Source organism: Sinocyclocheilus grahami, unplaced genomic scaffold, assembly GCF_001515645.1.
Source record: "Sinocyclocheilus grahami isolate Dianchi unplaced genomic scaffold, SAMN03320097.WGS_v1.1 scaffold308.1, whole genome shotgun sequence".
NCBI classification, from domain to species: Eukaryota; Metazoa; Chordata; class Actinopteri; order Cypriniformes; family Cyprinidae; genus Sinocyclocheilus; species Sinocyclocheilus grahami.
The window spans coordinates 442,167-456,777 of NW_015505487.1; the positions used below are offsets into that span (position 1 = coordinate 442,167).

General features: G+C 37.2%; 1 protein-coding gene across 4 annotated transcripts in view; it reads right to left on the minus strand.

Annotated features, from left to right (window-relative positions):
- Window positions 1–3,281: 3,281 nt before the first annotated feature.
- itprid2 (ITPR interacting domain containing 2) overlaps window positions 3,282–14,611 on the minus strand; it is a 49,159-nt gene continuing 37,829 nt past the window's right edge. For 2 of the 4 annotated variants that reach the window (XM_016293865.1, XM_016293866.1), the window contains exons 10-19: window positions 13,914–13,974; window positions 13,042–13,130; window positions 10,699–12,258; window positions 9,005–9,079; window positions 8,721–8,836; window positions 7,649–7,796; window positions 6,705–6,770; window positions 6,197–6,592; window positions 4,693–4,821; window positions 3,282–4,180 (exon numbers count right to left, since the gene is read on the minus strand). In XM_016293865.1, the coding sequence (XP_016149351.1) occupies window positions 4,714–4,821; window positions 6,197–6,592; window positions 6,705–6,770; window positions 7,649–7,796; window positions 8,721–8,836; window positions 9,005–9,079; window positions 10,699–12,258; window positions 13,042–13,130; window positions 13,914–13,974 (2,619 nt within the window). In that variant the 3' untranslated portion in view covers window positions 3,282–4,180; window positions 4,693–4,713. The remainder of the gene's footprint in view (window positions 4,181–4,692; window positions 4,822–6,196; window positions 6,593–6,704; window positions 6,771–7,648; window positions 7,797–8,720; window positions 8,837–9,004; window positions 9,080–10,698; window positions 12,259–13,041; window positions 13,131–13,913; window positions 13,975–14,611) is intronic. The other 2 variants (XM_016293868.1, XM_016293867.1) reach the window with 2 other exon arrangements.

Consider the following 14,611-nt stretch of genomic DNA (forward strand, 5'->3'; position numbering starts at 1 on the left):
TATTTTTTTTCCATTTAACAATTGGTTTGTTTTTATAGATTACTTTTTTAAAATTGCTTATTTATTCCTTGATTTTTTACTGGAACTCTACTCTTCCATAAAAACACCAGAAACATAGCAAAACAAATTGTTCCGTAACAAGGTGTTTTCTATTTTTTTCCGCTTGTTAACTAGATTCAACAAATAGTATATTATAGTCAGGAGTCAGCTGGTGTAACCTGAGGTTAGTCTGGGAAAAAAGAGGGAGTGTAAGAATCCTGAAGAAACAAATGAAGAAATCAGGCCACTCTGTTCACCTCTGGAACAAACAGTACCAAACCACCTGACCTGATGCATGTTTACACCCTGTCTTCACTGGCGCCCATTTACAGGTTAAAGCTTGACCTAATGACCCTCATCATCAGGAGCAGGTAATGCCAGGGAGGAAACTACTGGAGCTTAATGAATGTCACAGGGCGGAGGAGGCACAAAACAGGCACTGTTTATTACCCACGCTCTGTTGTGCAAGATTCAACAGATATGGTTTTATTTCACTGCAAGCGCAATTAATCTAAACAGCAGAGGTTTGTGTCACACAAGCTGTCAAAATTATTATGCATTGAGGTTTGATGTTCAAGAACACACAAGGACAAAAGTACAGCCATGTCCTTGTGTTCATGGGTGTTTGCCTGAAGCAAGAGGCCGAGAGATGAAGAAAAGTGGGATTGAGCGGTCAGGAAACATATCCAGCACCCTCTCTTAGACGTGACGGCAAGTGAAATTCAATAGTGCCTGTAATTAAGTTAATTTTCCCTGACTACTCAGTCTGTCTCCTCTGTAGACGAGCACAAAACACCTTTATGCTGCTGTACTGGACACAGCTGAGCTGTTCTAACAGTTGAAAATGAAAATCCCACTCGATCATCAAGTTATTCAAGCCATTTCTGTTATATATCAGTATCCCCCAGGTCTAATGTAGCCTTTTTATTTTAATGGCCGCCCTCTGAATCTATTCAAGCATGCCCACAATATCAAAATCACTCTCCCGCCAACCTTCTATCTCAGAGACGTGTTGCCATGGTAACAGTGGGCCAGATTGAGTTATCAAAATAATTTCTGACCCACAGGTATTTTCATCGTCATACTTGGCTAAACACAGCAGTAGGAGTCTGCCATTAACATTGTTGCCCGCATTAAAAATGTTAAGTGCAAAGGACAAGCACGGTCAGGCCTGAAAGAGCAGAGTTACTGGAAAAAATGTAGCCTGGTTCAGATCAAGCATTATTGAAATACAGCAAGGTTCTAGTGGGTGCTTATTATTTGGAACCCTTAAAATGTTTTTGTAGAAGCCTTTTAAAGGTTCCATCAGAAAGGTTCTATACATATTAATGCAATTGAATCTTTTAGAGGTTCCAAACATGGAACACACACTACTACTAAACGTTTGTTGGCATGCAATATGATTTGTTTTTTAAGAAATTGATATTTTTATTCAGCAAGGAAACATTGATCAAAGGTGAAAGACATTTATAATGTTACAAAATTCTATTTCAAACAAATGCTGCTCTTTTGAACGTTCTGTTCATCATAGAATCCTGAAAAAATGTATTACAGCTTCTACAAAAATATTAAGCAGCACAACTGTTTTCAACATTGATAATAATAAGAAATGTTTGAGCACCAAATCAGCACATTAGAATGATTTCTGATGGATCATGTGACACTGAAGACTGGAGTAATGATGCTGGAAATTCAGTTTTGCCATAACAGGAATTAATTACAATTTAAAATCTATTAAACTAGAAAACAAATAATTATTTTCAATTGTGTTTTTTCACAATATTACAGTATAGTTTTTACTGCATTTCTGCAGCCTTGGCGAGCATTAGAGACTTCTTTCAAAAACATTTCTTGCAAATCTAACCAATCCCAAGCTTTTGAATAGTTGTGTGCTTTATGGGATGTTTTATTGCCAGATTACTTTCTTGGATCAGCATTATTGTACCCAAGATCAGAATAAGAACATAATTAAACAAGAACCTATATAAAAACTATATATCTCTAAAAATAATAAATAATAAAAAAAATAAAAAAAAATCAATGAATGAAGTTCAACACAAGTGCATGTTTCCTTTCTGGAAGTTACCTGATCAAACACTGTAAATGGATTCCTGGACTGGACAAAATCTTCAGTCACCTCTCAGATCCCAAATACACACTCTGCTTGTTAAACTAATAAAAGATTAAAACATGCTGTGAATAAATGCACTTGATTAGGAAGGCTAATTAACTACTGATGGCACAATAATATATATAAAAAAGTAACATTAGTAAATTTAATTTCAAACTCGTTAATAAAACCAAAAAGGAAAGCACAATATTAATAATAATAATAAAAAGCAGGCATTGTAAATCCACCCTTCAGGAGTTTATGGGGTGAGGCATACCAGAGGGTTTCAGAGCACAAATGCAGTTCATACTTTTATTGAAGCACTTATATGAACTCTTCTTTTCAAACTTGAGTGTTATTAGAGCTGTAAAAGTGTCTAAATCATACAGACAATGTTCCCTCTTAAGCTGCACGCATACGCAAAAAAAACGAGTTGGGAAAGCCATTTGATTGAATTCTAGTAAATGCGAAATAAATGCAATGCTCGGGCAAATCGCTATAGAGTTGGTTTCGCTATAGAGTTAGAACCGGTGATTTCGGTTTACAGAAAAGAGAATGATGTGCGCCAAAAGCTTACAGATCTGTTTAAATGCTTGAGTTTTTTTCTATTCTGTTCTGTTAGTTTAAATGCTTCAGTTTGTTTTTAGATTATATTATAAACCTAATAAATAATTGATCTCAAAAAGGGAATTCATGAGCAATATCTGCTTCATTTTTTTCATATTATATTATATTATGAATGGATTTGTTTCTTACAAACATGCAGCTTTTTACTTCACAAGACGTTAATTGATGGACTGGAGTGGTGTGGATTATTGTTTTTTTATCAGCTGTTTAGACTCTCATTCTGACGGCACCCATTCACTGCAAAGGATCCATTGGTGAGCAAGTGATGTACTGCTAAATTTCTCCACATTTTTTTTCAATGAAGAAACAAAGTCATTTACATCTTGGATGGCCTGAGGGCCAGAACATTTTTAGGAAATTTCCATTTTTGGGTGAACTATTCCTTTAATTCTGCAGTAACCTGGAATATTCAGTATTTTTGTACAGTATAAAGATTGTAAACCATAATACAAACACCATCCACCATCTCCAGGAACACAACCAAAATTATGACTCGGCAAGTATATGTACAAAATAAATAAATCTTTATTAATGATTTCCATTAAAGATTATCCCTCATGCATCCCAAGCGGAAAGGGAACATGTCCCCTTTGTCGCATAAATCAGTTAGTAATACAATTCATTACAGCTTAGATTAAAAAAATAAAAAAAACTCATTCACACTGAGGAAAACTAAGTCGAACACTTTAAATCCTCATCTGAAGATTTGACTATCCACTGCTGTTTGAAGGAAAATAAAAAATATATATTTCATGGGCTTGCTAATGTGTGTGTTTATATAAAGAGAGTTTAGTGCTTTTTCTTCTCACAGGACAATATATTTAAAAATGTGCTTTGAAGTGTCTTAAGTGTCTATACATACAGTATAACAGGAAATGAAGACAGCTGTGTGCAGTTTGAGTAGAACAGTAGTTGTGATTGATCAGTTCAAGTTTGAGAGAAAAAAGTTAAATGTATTGCACAGTTAGTTCCTCACAGAGGCTGAATTAGAAAACAAGTCTGATTCAGTAGACATTTTTGTCCTAGACAGACAAAGACACACTCAAACAGAAAACTTTAGCTACCCACAGCCCTTTTATCCTCTGCAAACATCCAACAAGACCTGCATCACATACTAAAATACATCCCAAAAGATTTATTACATTTCTGTAATATATGTACCAGACGGATACCACAATAAGCCTTGTGCCCTTCGCGGATTCGGACAGTGGAAGATCTCAACCACTGCAAAATTGGAATCTGGACTCAAATGCATGAGCATATTCCCTGTAGCTCTAGTCCAGAAGCAGTCGAGTCTGGAAGGGCTTCACGGACCGAACCAGAGAGAGATGCTGAGCCGTTCTCAGTGCAAAGCTTTAACCAGTGTTCGTTGTGACTATTTCACAGGATTTACTTCTTCACCTGCTGAAGCAAGCAAAACAGAGATATTGATTGAGAAGATTGTTCCAAAACCTAGCGAGTTGCCTGCCTACTGCCTTCTAAAGCATGTACCCTGAGTGTAAAATTACACAGCCCACACAAATAGTGGCTAAACTGCTGATTTTTTTTTGTTGTCAAGTGACAGTAACGATTTCTATTTCAAATAAATAAATCTATCATGGGTTCCACAAAAATCTGAGTTTTAAACACTGATAATAACAAGAAATATTACTATAGCAGCAAATTGGAATGATTTCTGAAGGATCATGTGACACTGAAGACTGGAGTAAAGATGCTGTGCCATCACAGGAATAAATTATATTCTAAAATAGAAAACTGTTTTTTAAACTGCAATAATGTGTCACAATATTACTGTTTTTACTATGTTTTTAATCAAATAAATGCAGATTTTGTAAGGATAACAAACTTTTTTCAAGACGTTAACGTAAACATTCAACAGGTCTGTATTGAGCATAATGTGATCCATCAAAACCAACCTCCATCCTCCGTTATGATGCTCACACAGGGGGCTTCCTGGCTGGGAGAGGAGATCTACGTGGAGACACAGCAGCCAGAAGCTCGTTCACAATCTCCTGCCTGATTTCATGTGTGATACTTTCTTTAATCTGCAGGAGGATGAATAAGAAATGATGTTAGACTGCATTAAAGGTAGGAAAGTCAAAAACTAAAAATATAGAGAGACCTAAAATGCTGCATAGGGACTCGAATCGGTGAATCATTTATCTTAATCTGTTTATTTACATGAACGTTTGGCAAACTACCACTCAAAAGTACTTTCTGGAATATAAGGCATGTATTTATCACCTGAAAAATATATTCCAAAGCGACTCCGTCAAGCATATTTGTGCTGAGTGAAAGTTATACGCAAGCTAGTTTATTTTCAGTTTCGCATGAAATTAATTTGTTTTCTAGAAAAGCGAAACTTTTTATTCTCAAAACAGCTGAACTACGATCATACTGCTGAAAAAAGTTAAGTTAAAACTGCTATTAAAACTCACCTATTTACAATGTTTCTTAATTAATTGCTTGCCTTAATTTTCTGTTCTATGCTTTTGTAACTTATCTTGCATATTGCATTATGCTGTTTATATGTTGTATACTATCTGTTATTTACCTTGTGTAAAGTGTCCTTGGGTGTTTGAAAGGCGCTATATAAATAAAACGTATAATTATTATTACGTTACAACTTTTATTTACTGCCCAAAACTGTTTGAGAATATATATCTATAATCCTGCCATACAGCAACAAGGTCAATTATGTTAAACGATTTCAACAGTTCTCCATATATGAAATCCAAAGAACTGGCAGTGCTGTGCGGGGTCAAATACATATTGATACGCTGGTGAAGAACATCAGGTCTTGTCAGGCTGTTACATCACTCCACAAGCAATGAAATTACCTAGGTGACTACAAGGATCCAATTCAGTCCAAGTTTCCTTCATAAGCATCAGAATTGCTGGACCATCATGACAGTCTAGTAAATTAGCATAAACTGATGCATGATATTTCATGAGCAAATCTGTCAATCATCACACACACCACCAAAAACCATTATGGCTACAAAGAGCTCACACAAACGGTGCCAAAGACACAGTTAAATAGGCTTTTTTCCGCTTTCTTTTGAGATGGAGAAGGAAACAACATGCTGCTTTTTTGTTTGACAGCGTAATTTCTAGATTCTTTGGCAGAATCTAACAGAATTTCATAAGCTTTTTTCTGTCAAGGGGGAAAAAAATCAGACTTTTCTCAGAGTTTATATCTCACAATTCAGATTTTTCTTCACAGAATTGCGAGTTTATATCTCACAATAAAAAAAAATTTCCCCCACAGAAATGTGAGATATACACTCAGAATTGCAGTAAAAATCAGAATTTTTAGATAAATAGTCTTATCTTTAAAAAAAAAAAACTATTCAGATATTTCTTAATATTAGCCGTTGGCATTGCTGTATATTAGTCCTCTCATCTGAGTTCTCCCACCTCCTGTATAAGATTTTGCAGGTCACCATTCCCTCCACTTGTACTCCTCCATTCGGTGGGACTGCAGTCTTCCGTCGTCCTGCTCCTGTGTCCATCCAGTGACATCTCGTCCTCATCTCTGCTCAACTCCAAGGAAGCAAGTGTCATGTTCTGCTCCATCCTCTCTGGAGAAACAGGCCGAGGAATGTCCATTCCAGGCCTTGCAGGGACGGTGGGTGTGAGGTTGAGGGTTGCCCGGTAAACGCTGCCTCTCTGTGGGGAAGGAGAGCAAGACTCAAGCGTTCGGTTGAATCTTCCAGGGCTGGACGCCCTCGACGAGTGGCCTGAACTGAGTGTGGCAGCCTCATATCCCAGTTCAGACTGAAGGTACAATTGCTCCTTCAGGAGGTCTGTCACCTGTATATTCACATACAAGAATTTATAAAGGATGAGAGGAAATTGAGAGTAGAACAAAGCATGCAGATGATATCTGATACAGGACCCTGTGACATGAGAATAATCCACTCACCGGCTCCATGGCCTGCAGTGCTGAAGAATTAGACAGGCTTTCCATGCTGTGACCTCTGTGCATGCCCTGCGAGACACGTATCTCTTACTAAAGGTTAAAAAACATCAACATACACTACCGTTCAAAAGTTTGAGGTCTCTTATGCTCACCAAGGCTGCATTACTGGATCAAATTGTAATATTATTAGTAATATTGTGAAATATCATTACAATTTAAAAAAATTGTTTTGCATTCTAATATATTTTAAAATACAATTTATTCCTGTGATGCAAAGCTGAATTTTCAGCATCATTACTCCAATCCTTCAGAAATCATTCTAATATGCTGATTTGCTGCTCAAGAAATATTTCTGGTCAAGAAACTAGAAAAATTTTGAAAACAGATGTGCAGCTTAATATATTTTTGTGAAAACCATGGTACATTTGGCGATCAGGATTCTTTTATTAATAGAAAAATTCTTTGTGACTTCATAATTGTCTTTATTTTTGATCAATTGTAATGCATCCTTGCTCAGAAAAAGTAATAATTTAATAAAAAACAAAAAAAATCTTCCTGACCCCAAACTTTTAAATGGTACATAACTTTTCACTTGACTAGTGAAAGGTCACGTGAGTGGTGTGACCAAAATTGTATATCACACTGACGGTATGTAACAGTGATAGTTATTTTTGCTGTAAATTTAACTCGACGATGTTTTATGTATTATAGAATTACAATGTAATGTCTGTTCATGGTTATTCCAAATATATCAGGTTCAGTGAAATTCCCATTGGAATTTACATTAAGACTAGTCTGTACTTCCAATCCTGAGAGGGTATAATACAAATTACAGTTTTGTTCTATTCCTTTCTAACATAAATATATTATAGGTAGCATATTAGGTAAATGCTATAACAGCATAATTGCTCATTTCTTATGTGGCAGTTGTTGCTGCAGTCACTGACCATGTGGTGGCGGTAGAGGTTGCTGTGCTGCGAGCTGCTGCGCATCTGTTCATTCAGGGTGAGCAGATGATCTTCCAACTGCAGCTCCAACTCCTGCAGCTCCTGCCTGACTGCCGTCCGCAGTGCTTCAAGATGTTCCGCCTCCCGCCTGCAACATCACAAACCCCAATATAAGATGTAAGGGGGTAAGTTTCACATAGTTTGTTTTTTTCCACAGTCTGGCAAGCAGTCAGTAAATACTTCACAAGTCAGTATTTGAGGCGGCAGCGATCACATAAATTTAAGGTTGATACAGAAAACCAATATTTAGAGTGAAAAATCATTAGCACACTGTAAAATTTCCAACCACCTTCAACTGCCTTACATTTTTTAAGTACAATCAAACTGGCTGTCATTTTAACTTAAATTATATTAAACTGACTTTAAAAAAAACTACTGAATTAATTTGACGAGTTAAAGTAAAGGGAAAACTACATTTAATTTTTTACAGTGCATTTATGATTTGTTCACACATTTTAGGGTCATTTGTTTGAAGACTTATTTATTGCTAAATCCACTTTTTCTCTATGTCATACTGCACAGCCATATTAACAATTAATTTATGGCTATATTCGCCTTTTCTCTGTCAAATTGTACAGGCGTTTAGTATGACAGGAACCGTGGTGCAAACATGTACATAACCATACTTACCACTGCACTTACTGTAGCCTGTTGCATACATACTGTATGGTTAGTTATTTTTATGGGACCAGTCTAATATAAAATTGCGTGAATGAAAAAAAAAAATACATATATATATATATATTCCCTAACATCTTAAGAACACACATTAACATTGACAGTACAAAATACATTTTGCGATCTTTTTTTTTTTTTTTTGCAGACCCCCTGCAGCCCCCTGGTGGTCCTCGGACCCCAGTTTTAAAAAAAACCATACATGCTACAAAAATGAGCTGTTTTTTGTCTTTCTACACCAGAAAATCTCAAAGTGTCTGAGATTTGGTCAAAAGGAGCAAGTGGGTGAAATTTTTCCCTCTGTGGCTTGTGATTTGGGGAACTATGAGTTCCTCACCTCTCATCTGGACTGAGATGCTGGTAGACCATAGACTGCTGTCTCATGAGAGCCAGCTCCAGATCCATCATCTGAGTCCGGAAGACATTCAGACTCCTGCGTCGCATCTGGAGCTCCTGCAGCAAACAGCAAGTCAGCAGGGACAAACATAATAGGGATAAAGACTTCCCAAAAACTCTTGCACAAGCTATATGAGCATCTCAGTTTCATAAGAGGCTTCACGTGATGCAACTTAGGGTTATGAAAATAACATGTGACTGCTTCATCTTTGGGAAATGATGTACCTCATAAAGCGGTTGGACAGAGCACGGTGTGCTGATCCTGTCAATGGGTGTGTCCCCTCCATGCACGGATGAGCTCTGCCAACAAAACCACAGATCGGTTATGACTTATGAGTCACACAGGAAAAGCATGTCTAAACTGAGCCCAGGATAATGCAGCATGCTGACTCGGCTGATTATTTGCATTTCAGGTGGGATTCGCAAGAAACCGGAACACACTTCCTTGTTCTACTTTATGCAGATATATTACTGACTGTGCAAAACAAAACAGTTATTACAGGTCAGAGGCTACATACATATATATACACACACACACACACATATGCGTGTGTGTGTACATGCACATGTATATGTATATCATACGTATAAGTGTGTGTATATATGGCAGATTTCTTTTATTAATACTTTTATTCAGCAAGGATGAATGAAATTGATCAAAAGTGACAGTTTATGAAATAAAAAAATTCTAATTTCCATTTAAAATATCCAGTATGCTGGTCTTTTCTATTTATCAACGAATCCTAATAAAAATTTATTTCCACAAATATTAAGAAGCACAACAGTTTTCAACAGAGTGAAATACTTAAATACAAAATTAATTAGATGATTTTCTGTTTTTATTTTGAAATGTTTTATTTATAATTAATATATAAGAATAAAAGTAATTGTATTCATGCAATTATAACAGCTTTAATAATAATAATAATAATACAATTACAACAAGAAGTGCTAATTTTGATTATCACAATTACCAAGCAGTGCTGAAACTAGTATTCATTTTAATAATATTAAAATGAATACTAGTTGCAACACTGCTTAGTAATCATAAACAACTAAATTCCACTTCACTAGCTGCATGTGCCTAGCAACATTCCTTAAGAAGTTCTGTCTCATCTCGACTTTGGGACACATCCCACTCTGCTATTTCACATTCAAATTATAATTTCCATTTAAAATATCCAGTATGCTGGTCTTTTCTATTTATCAACGAATCCTAATAAAAATGTATTTCCACAAATATTAAGCAGCACAACAGTTTTCAACAGAGTGAAATACTTAAATACAAAATTAATTTGATGATTTTCTGTTTTTATTTTGAAATGTTTTATTTATAAATAATATATAAGAATAAAAGTAATTGTATTCATGCAATTATAACAGCTTTAATAATAATAATAATAATACAATTACAACAAGAAGTGCTAATTTTGATTATCACAATTACCAAGCAGTGCTGAAACTAGTATTAATTTTAATAATATTAAAATGAATACTAGTTGCAACACTGCTTAGTAATCATAAACAACTAAATTCCACTTCACTAGCTGCATGTGCCTAGCAACATTCCTTAAGAAGTTCTGTCTCATCTCGACTTTGGGACACATCCCACTCTGCTATTTCACATTACTCTATGTTTCCTAATCACTGTTATGTGTAAAATAACATAAAACAGTTCAACCCATCCAAATATATCTTCTGTGTTAGCAAAAACTTCACCAGCTAACCTATTTGTACCGTCAAATACTGAATACTGTCATTCCACCCTGCTTTAAACACAAACAATTACTAATAAGAGCATGTCAGGCACAGCCTCATTAATAATCACGTTTACCACAGGTTAAGATTGTTTGGAGAGTCATAAAATCCCATCAGGTCATGTAATAAACAAGTATGAAAAGAATTTTGGCAGTTTTTACCTGACCAAGGTTCTGCATTGTCCCACGAATGTCATGCAGGACCCTCCTGAGCTGCATCTCTGTGCTGCCCATCACAGGGACAGGTGCAGGAGGCGTCTCAAAAGAGCAAGGGTAGGGGGGAGATGGACAGTATGGATGACTGTAAGGGGCACCAGGGTGATGAGGAGAACCGTTGTAGCCCAGTCTATAGGGGGCACTGTGGGATTGTGCGAGAGGGACGTGAGGTTGGTACGGGCTGCCATGCATGTTCAATGAGGGGCCGCAGGGAGCTCCCTGAGCAACATTATAAGGTGAATAGAATGGGTTGTAAGGTAAACTGTGAGGATGAGCATAATGCATATTGTGCTGGAGTGTAAACGGCGTCCCCTGTGGTGGAGTAAATATATTGCTCTTAAGTGGTTGAGGATAAGGTGAACTCTGCGTTTGTGAGAAAGGAGTGTGGTGGGGAACTCCGGTAGGGTACGAGGAGTTGTAGGCCACTCCGTGTTGGGGAGAGTAGAAGGACCCATGAGGAGGAGGAGGAGGGTGGGCCAGACCTGTAAATTGACTAAGGTTTGGGACGCTACATGTGCTCCAGTTTGGACCTTCACCCAAGGGCCTCTGGGGCCAGTCTGTAGGGACACTATAAAGCGAGCTGGATGAGAGAGTCAGATGCTGGGGTACATTGAGAAGATGTGGTGGCGTTCCCTTGTCCGTCTTTGATCCACCTGCTGGAGCAGATTTCAAGAGCTCAGACTGGCCATGATCTACTTCATCTGTTTCCATAATGGAATCCACTTCTTCTCGGACACTGAGATTCTCCTCATCGTAGCGGTATGAGTATGAGGGTGGGGTACAGTGCTTGACCGAACCCTTTCCAAGTTGGATTCGCATGGAGGTGACCACTCGAGCTGGGCTGAGCGGAGAGGTTGGGAGGGAGCTGGATCTCCTTAAAGGATTCCTCTCCAAGCTTTCCCTCAGCAAGTTCCTGTCCCTCACCCATACTCTGGCAGGACGCTCCTCATCCATAGAGGATGACCTCTGATGGGCTGTTTGGAGGTCCATTTGTCTTTGAGTCGTAGCGTGGCATTGCTCAAGGTCCAAAGTCTCTGGAAGATCTGAAGACTCTGGCCCAGAGGATAGACGTAAATCCTCAGAGAAGTCTAGATCGATGCCTAAACCAGGCTGGCATATGTTGCCTTCATGAGCTACATCCAAGTTGGAATCTATTGCAGGATCTACCATTGTACTCGAATCCACTTCTGGAGAGTCTGTGGTGGGTTCTTGCGCTGTAGTGAAATTGGACTCAACTATGGAAGCCCTATCATAATCAGGAGAAAGGAGCGGTCCATTGGGGCTAATATGGTCAGAGTTTGGATTGGGACTCTGGAGGCTGGTGATCTCAGGGAGTTCTCGGTTTGTTCCACTCTGGCTAAATGTGCCTCTGTTGGACTGAGGATGGGCTTCCTCACCCTGCAATCTCTCAAAGTTGGGGTACTCCAATGCTATGAGTGTGCTGACTTCTCCTGCATGCGATGTCACAGTGGTTTCGCTGTCACAGCTATCTGAGCTTTCTTGTACCTAATAAAAGTTCAAGAGCGAAGTTTCACTTCCATTATCTATTGAAGGACTGGTTCTTAGAAACATTGATGTTGAAAGTCACTTTTAATAGACACTTTGTATTTTACCACTTAGAACCCAGCAATTTATTCTTGTCCTCATTTATGTTTTGTAAATTCCCCTAAGAACACATATGCCACAATTTTAAGTTCTAGTGCACCTTAATTCATAATTTCAACATTTTCGATTTGGAGGGCTTTTCAGAGATACCAAATGCTGGATTTGGCCATGACAACGTCCACTACTTACTGTATATTCATATTCCTATGAAATATTCATATAGAACTTATAGAAGTCAATATTCTCACTCTCATTTTTTGTATTACCAGTAGCCCCGAATGCATGTTCATAAATAACTAGACAATATGAATGAGGTTTGGAACATCCATTTTTAACAAAATGTAGTTAAACCAATATTCAGAAAACCACACTTGATTACATGAAATGGAGGCACTGCTAATTTATTTGATTATTATTCATATAATTTTTATTTTACAAAATAGTTATATAAATAATAATAAGTAATTATTAAATAAATAAAAATTTAAATAAAAAAGACAATTTTCATATTGTAAAACATATATAAAAATATAAAGTTATTTTACGTTTTCATACTATTTGATATCAGTGCAAGCTAAATTCCAAAAATGTTTTTTTTTTTTTTTGTGGGTTCAAAAGGAGGATGACAATCTTTGTATTCATAGGCTGTAGAGAGTCCGGATAGTTCTGCCCACACTCACGCACCTTCAGGTGATTACCCGAACCGTCTGTGGATGGGTCCTCTGCAAACCCGCTGCTGTCAGACTGCTGGCTGGCAGTCCTCAAAAACCTCTCTGTAGAGAGACACAACGTGAACACCAAAACTGAGTGCGATTTCTCAAAATTCAAGCCAGTTATTATAATTCATGCTCATGAGTTTTAAGGCTTAGATCTCATCATTTAGATTGAGTGTGGTGAATATTGTAAATTACTGTCACCTATTTTTCTGTTTTCCTATCACTGTTTCAATGTAATTCTATAACTTACCTAAAGAAATGTTTCAAGTAAAGCTTTGGTGACATACCTTTGCATGGAACATAATTATGACTCAACTATTTTATGTTGTAATCTACATAATGGCACAAATGCTGTTGATAAAGAGCTGGAACATTCTTCTACATATCTGAATAGTGAACATCTACTGATTTCTACCACATGAGGGCAGGCTTGATACATACTTTATCTAAAACACATACTAAAGTCCCTTTCAGCTCTTTAAGGCTGGGCCATAAGGCAGCATGATAAAACACATCACAGTTATGTTGAGTGTTTAAATAAGACACGTCTTCCTCTGTGTTCTTAGAAAAAGTGTCTGTGTTTTTCTTTTGGGAATGACAACTGGATTTGATCACACGGTCATTGCATTCTCAAGAGGAATGAGTCTGACATTCCCAGCAAACCAAATCTCACAGATGTTGTAAATACCATAGTAAAACTAAGTGCAAAACCTGTTGCTAAGAAGTCTCTTTTACATGGCATTTGTTTTGAATGCTTCAAAATTGCATATAGCCTTTGACATGTATACAAATTCAGTTTCCTGGTAACGTGACTGATAAACGCAGTCAGTCCACACTCACCGCTTCCAGCTTGAGACGTGCCACCAGGACCAGGAAGAGCTTCATCCTCATTGCTCTGCAACTGCAAAGAAACAAACCATTAACATTTTGACTGATCACAACACAGCAGCATAAAATCACACTTGAGCATTACATAGGTTTTAAATACTCAAATTATGCAGCTCGTGAGCCATTGTTAGAAAATGCGCTATGACAAGAGGCCAGCATATAAAATGACCTGGTAAAAGTACTGGGTGGTTGGACAAACAGATAGTCACATCCCAAACTCACACTATTGGTCGAGCCAGTGTTACTATATCATGCCGTGTCGGGATGCTCAAACAAATAGAGCTATAAGAGACAATGTTACAGAGACATTATGAAACGAGTGGGTTCATTGTAATTGTCTTAGCTTTTTATAGGGATTTAATTTAAGTTGTCATCATTTACTCACCCTTATGTTGGTCCAAACCTATATGACTTACTATATGACTGCAGAACACTAAAAATACATATATTTTCAAGAACACTGGAGTCCATTGACATTAATTATATGTACAAAAAAAACAGACATTTATCAAAACATCATCTTTTATGCTCCACAGAAGAAAGCCAGTCATACAGGTTTGGAACGACATGAGGGTGAGTAAAACTTGATACACTTGAAAGCATGCAATGTTTCCTTAAAAAAAAAAAAAAAAAAAAAAAAAAAAAAAAAA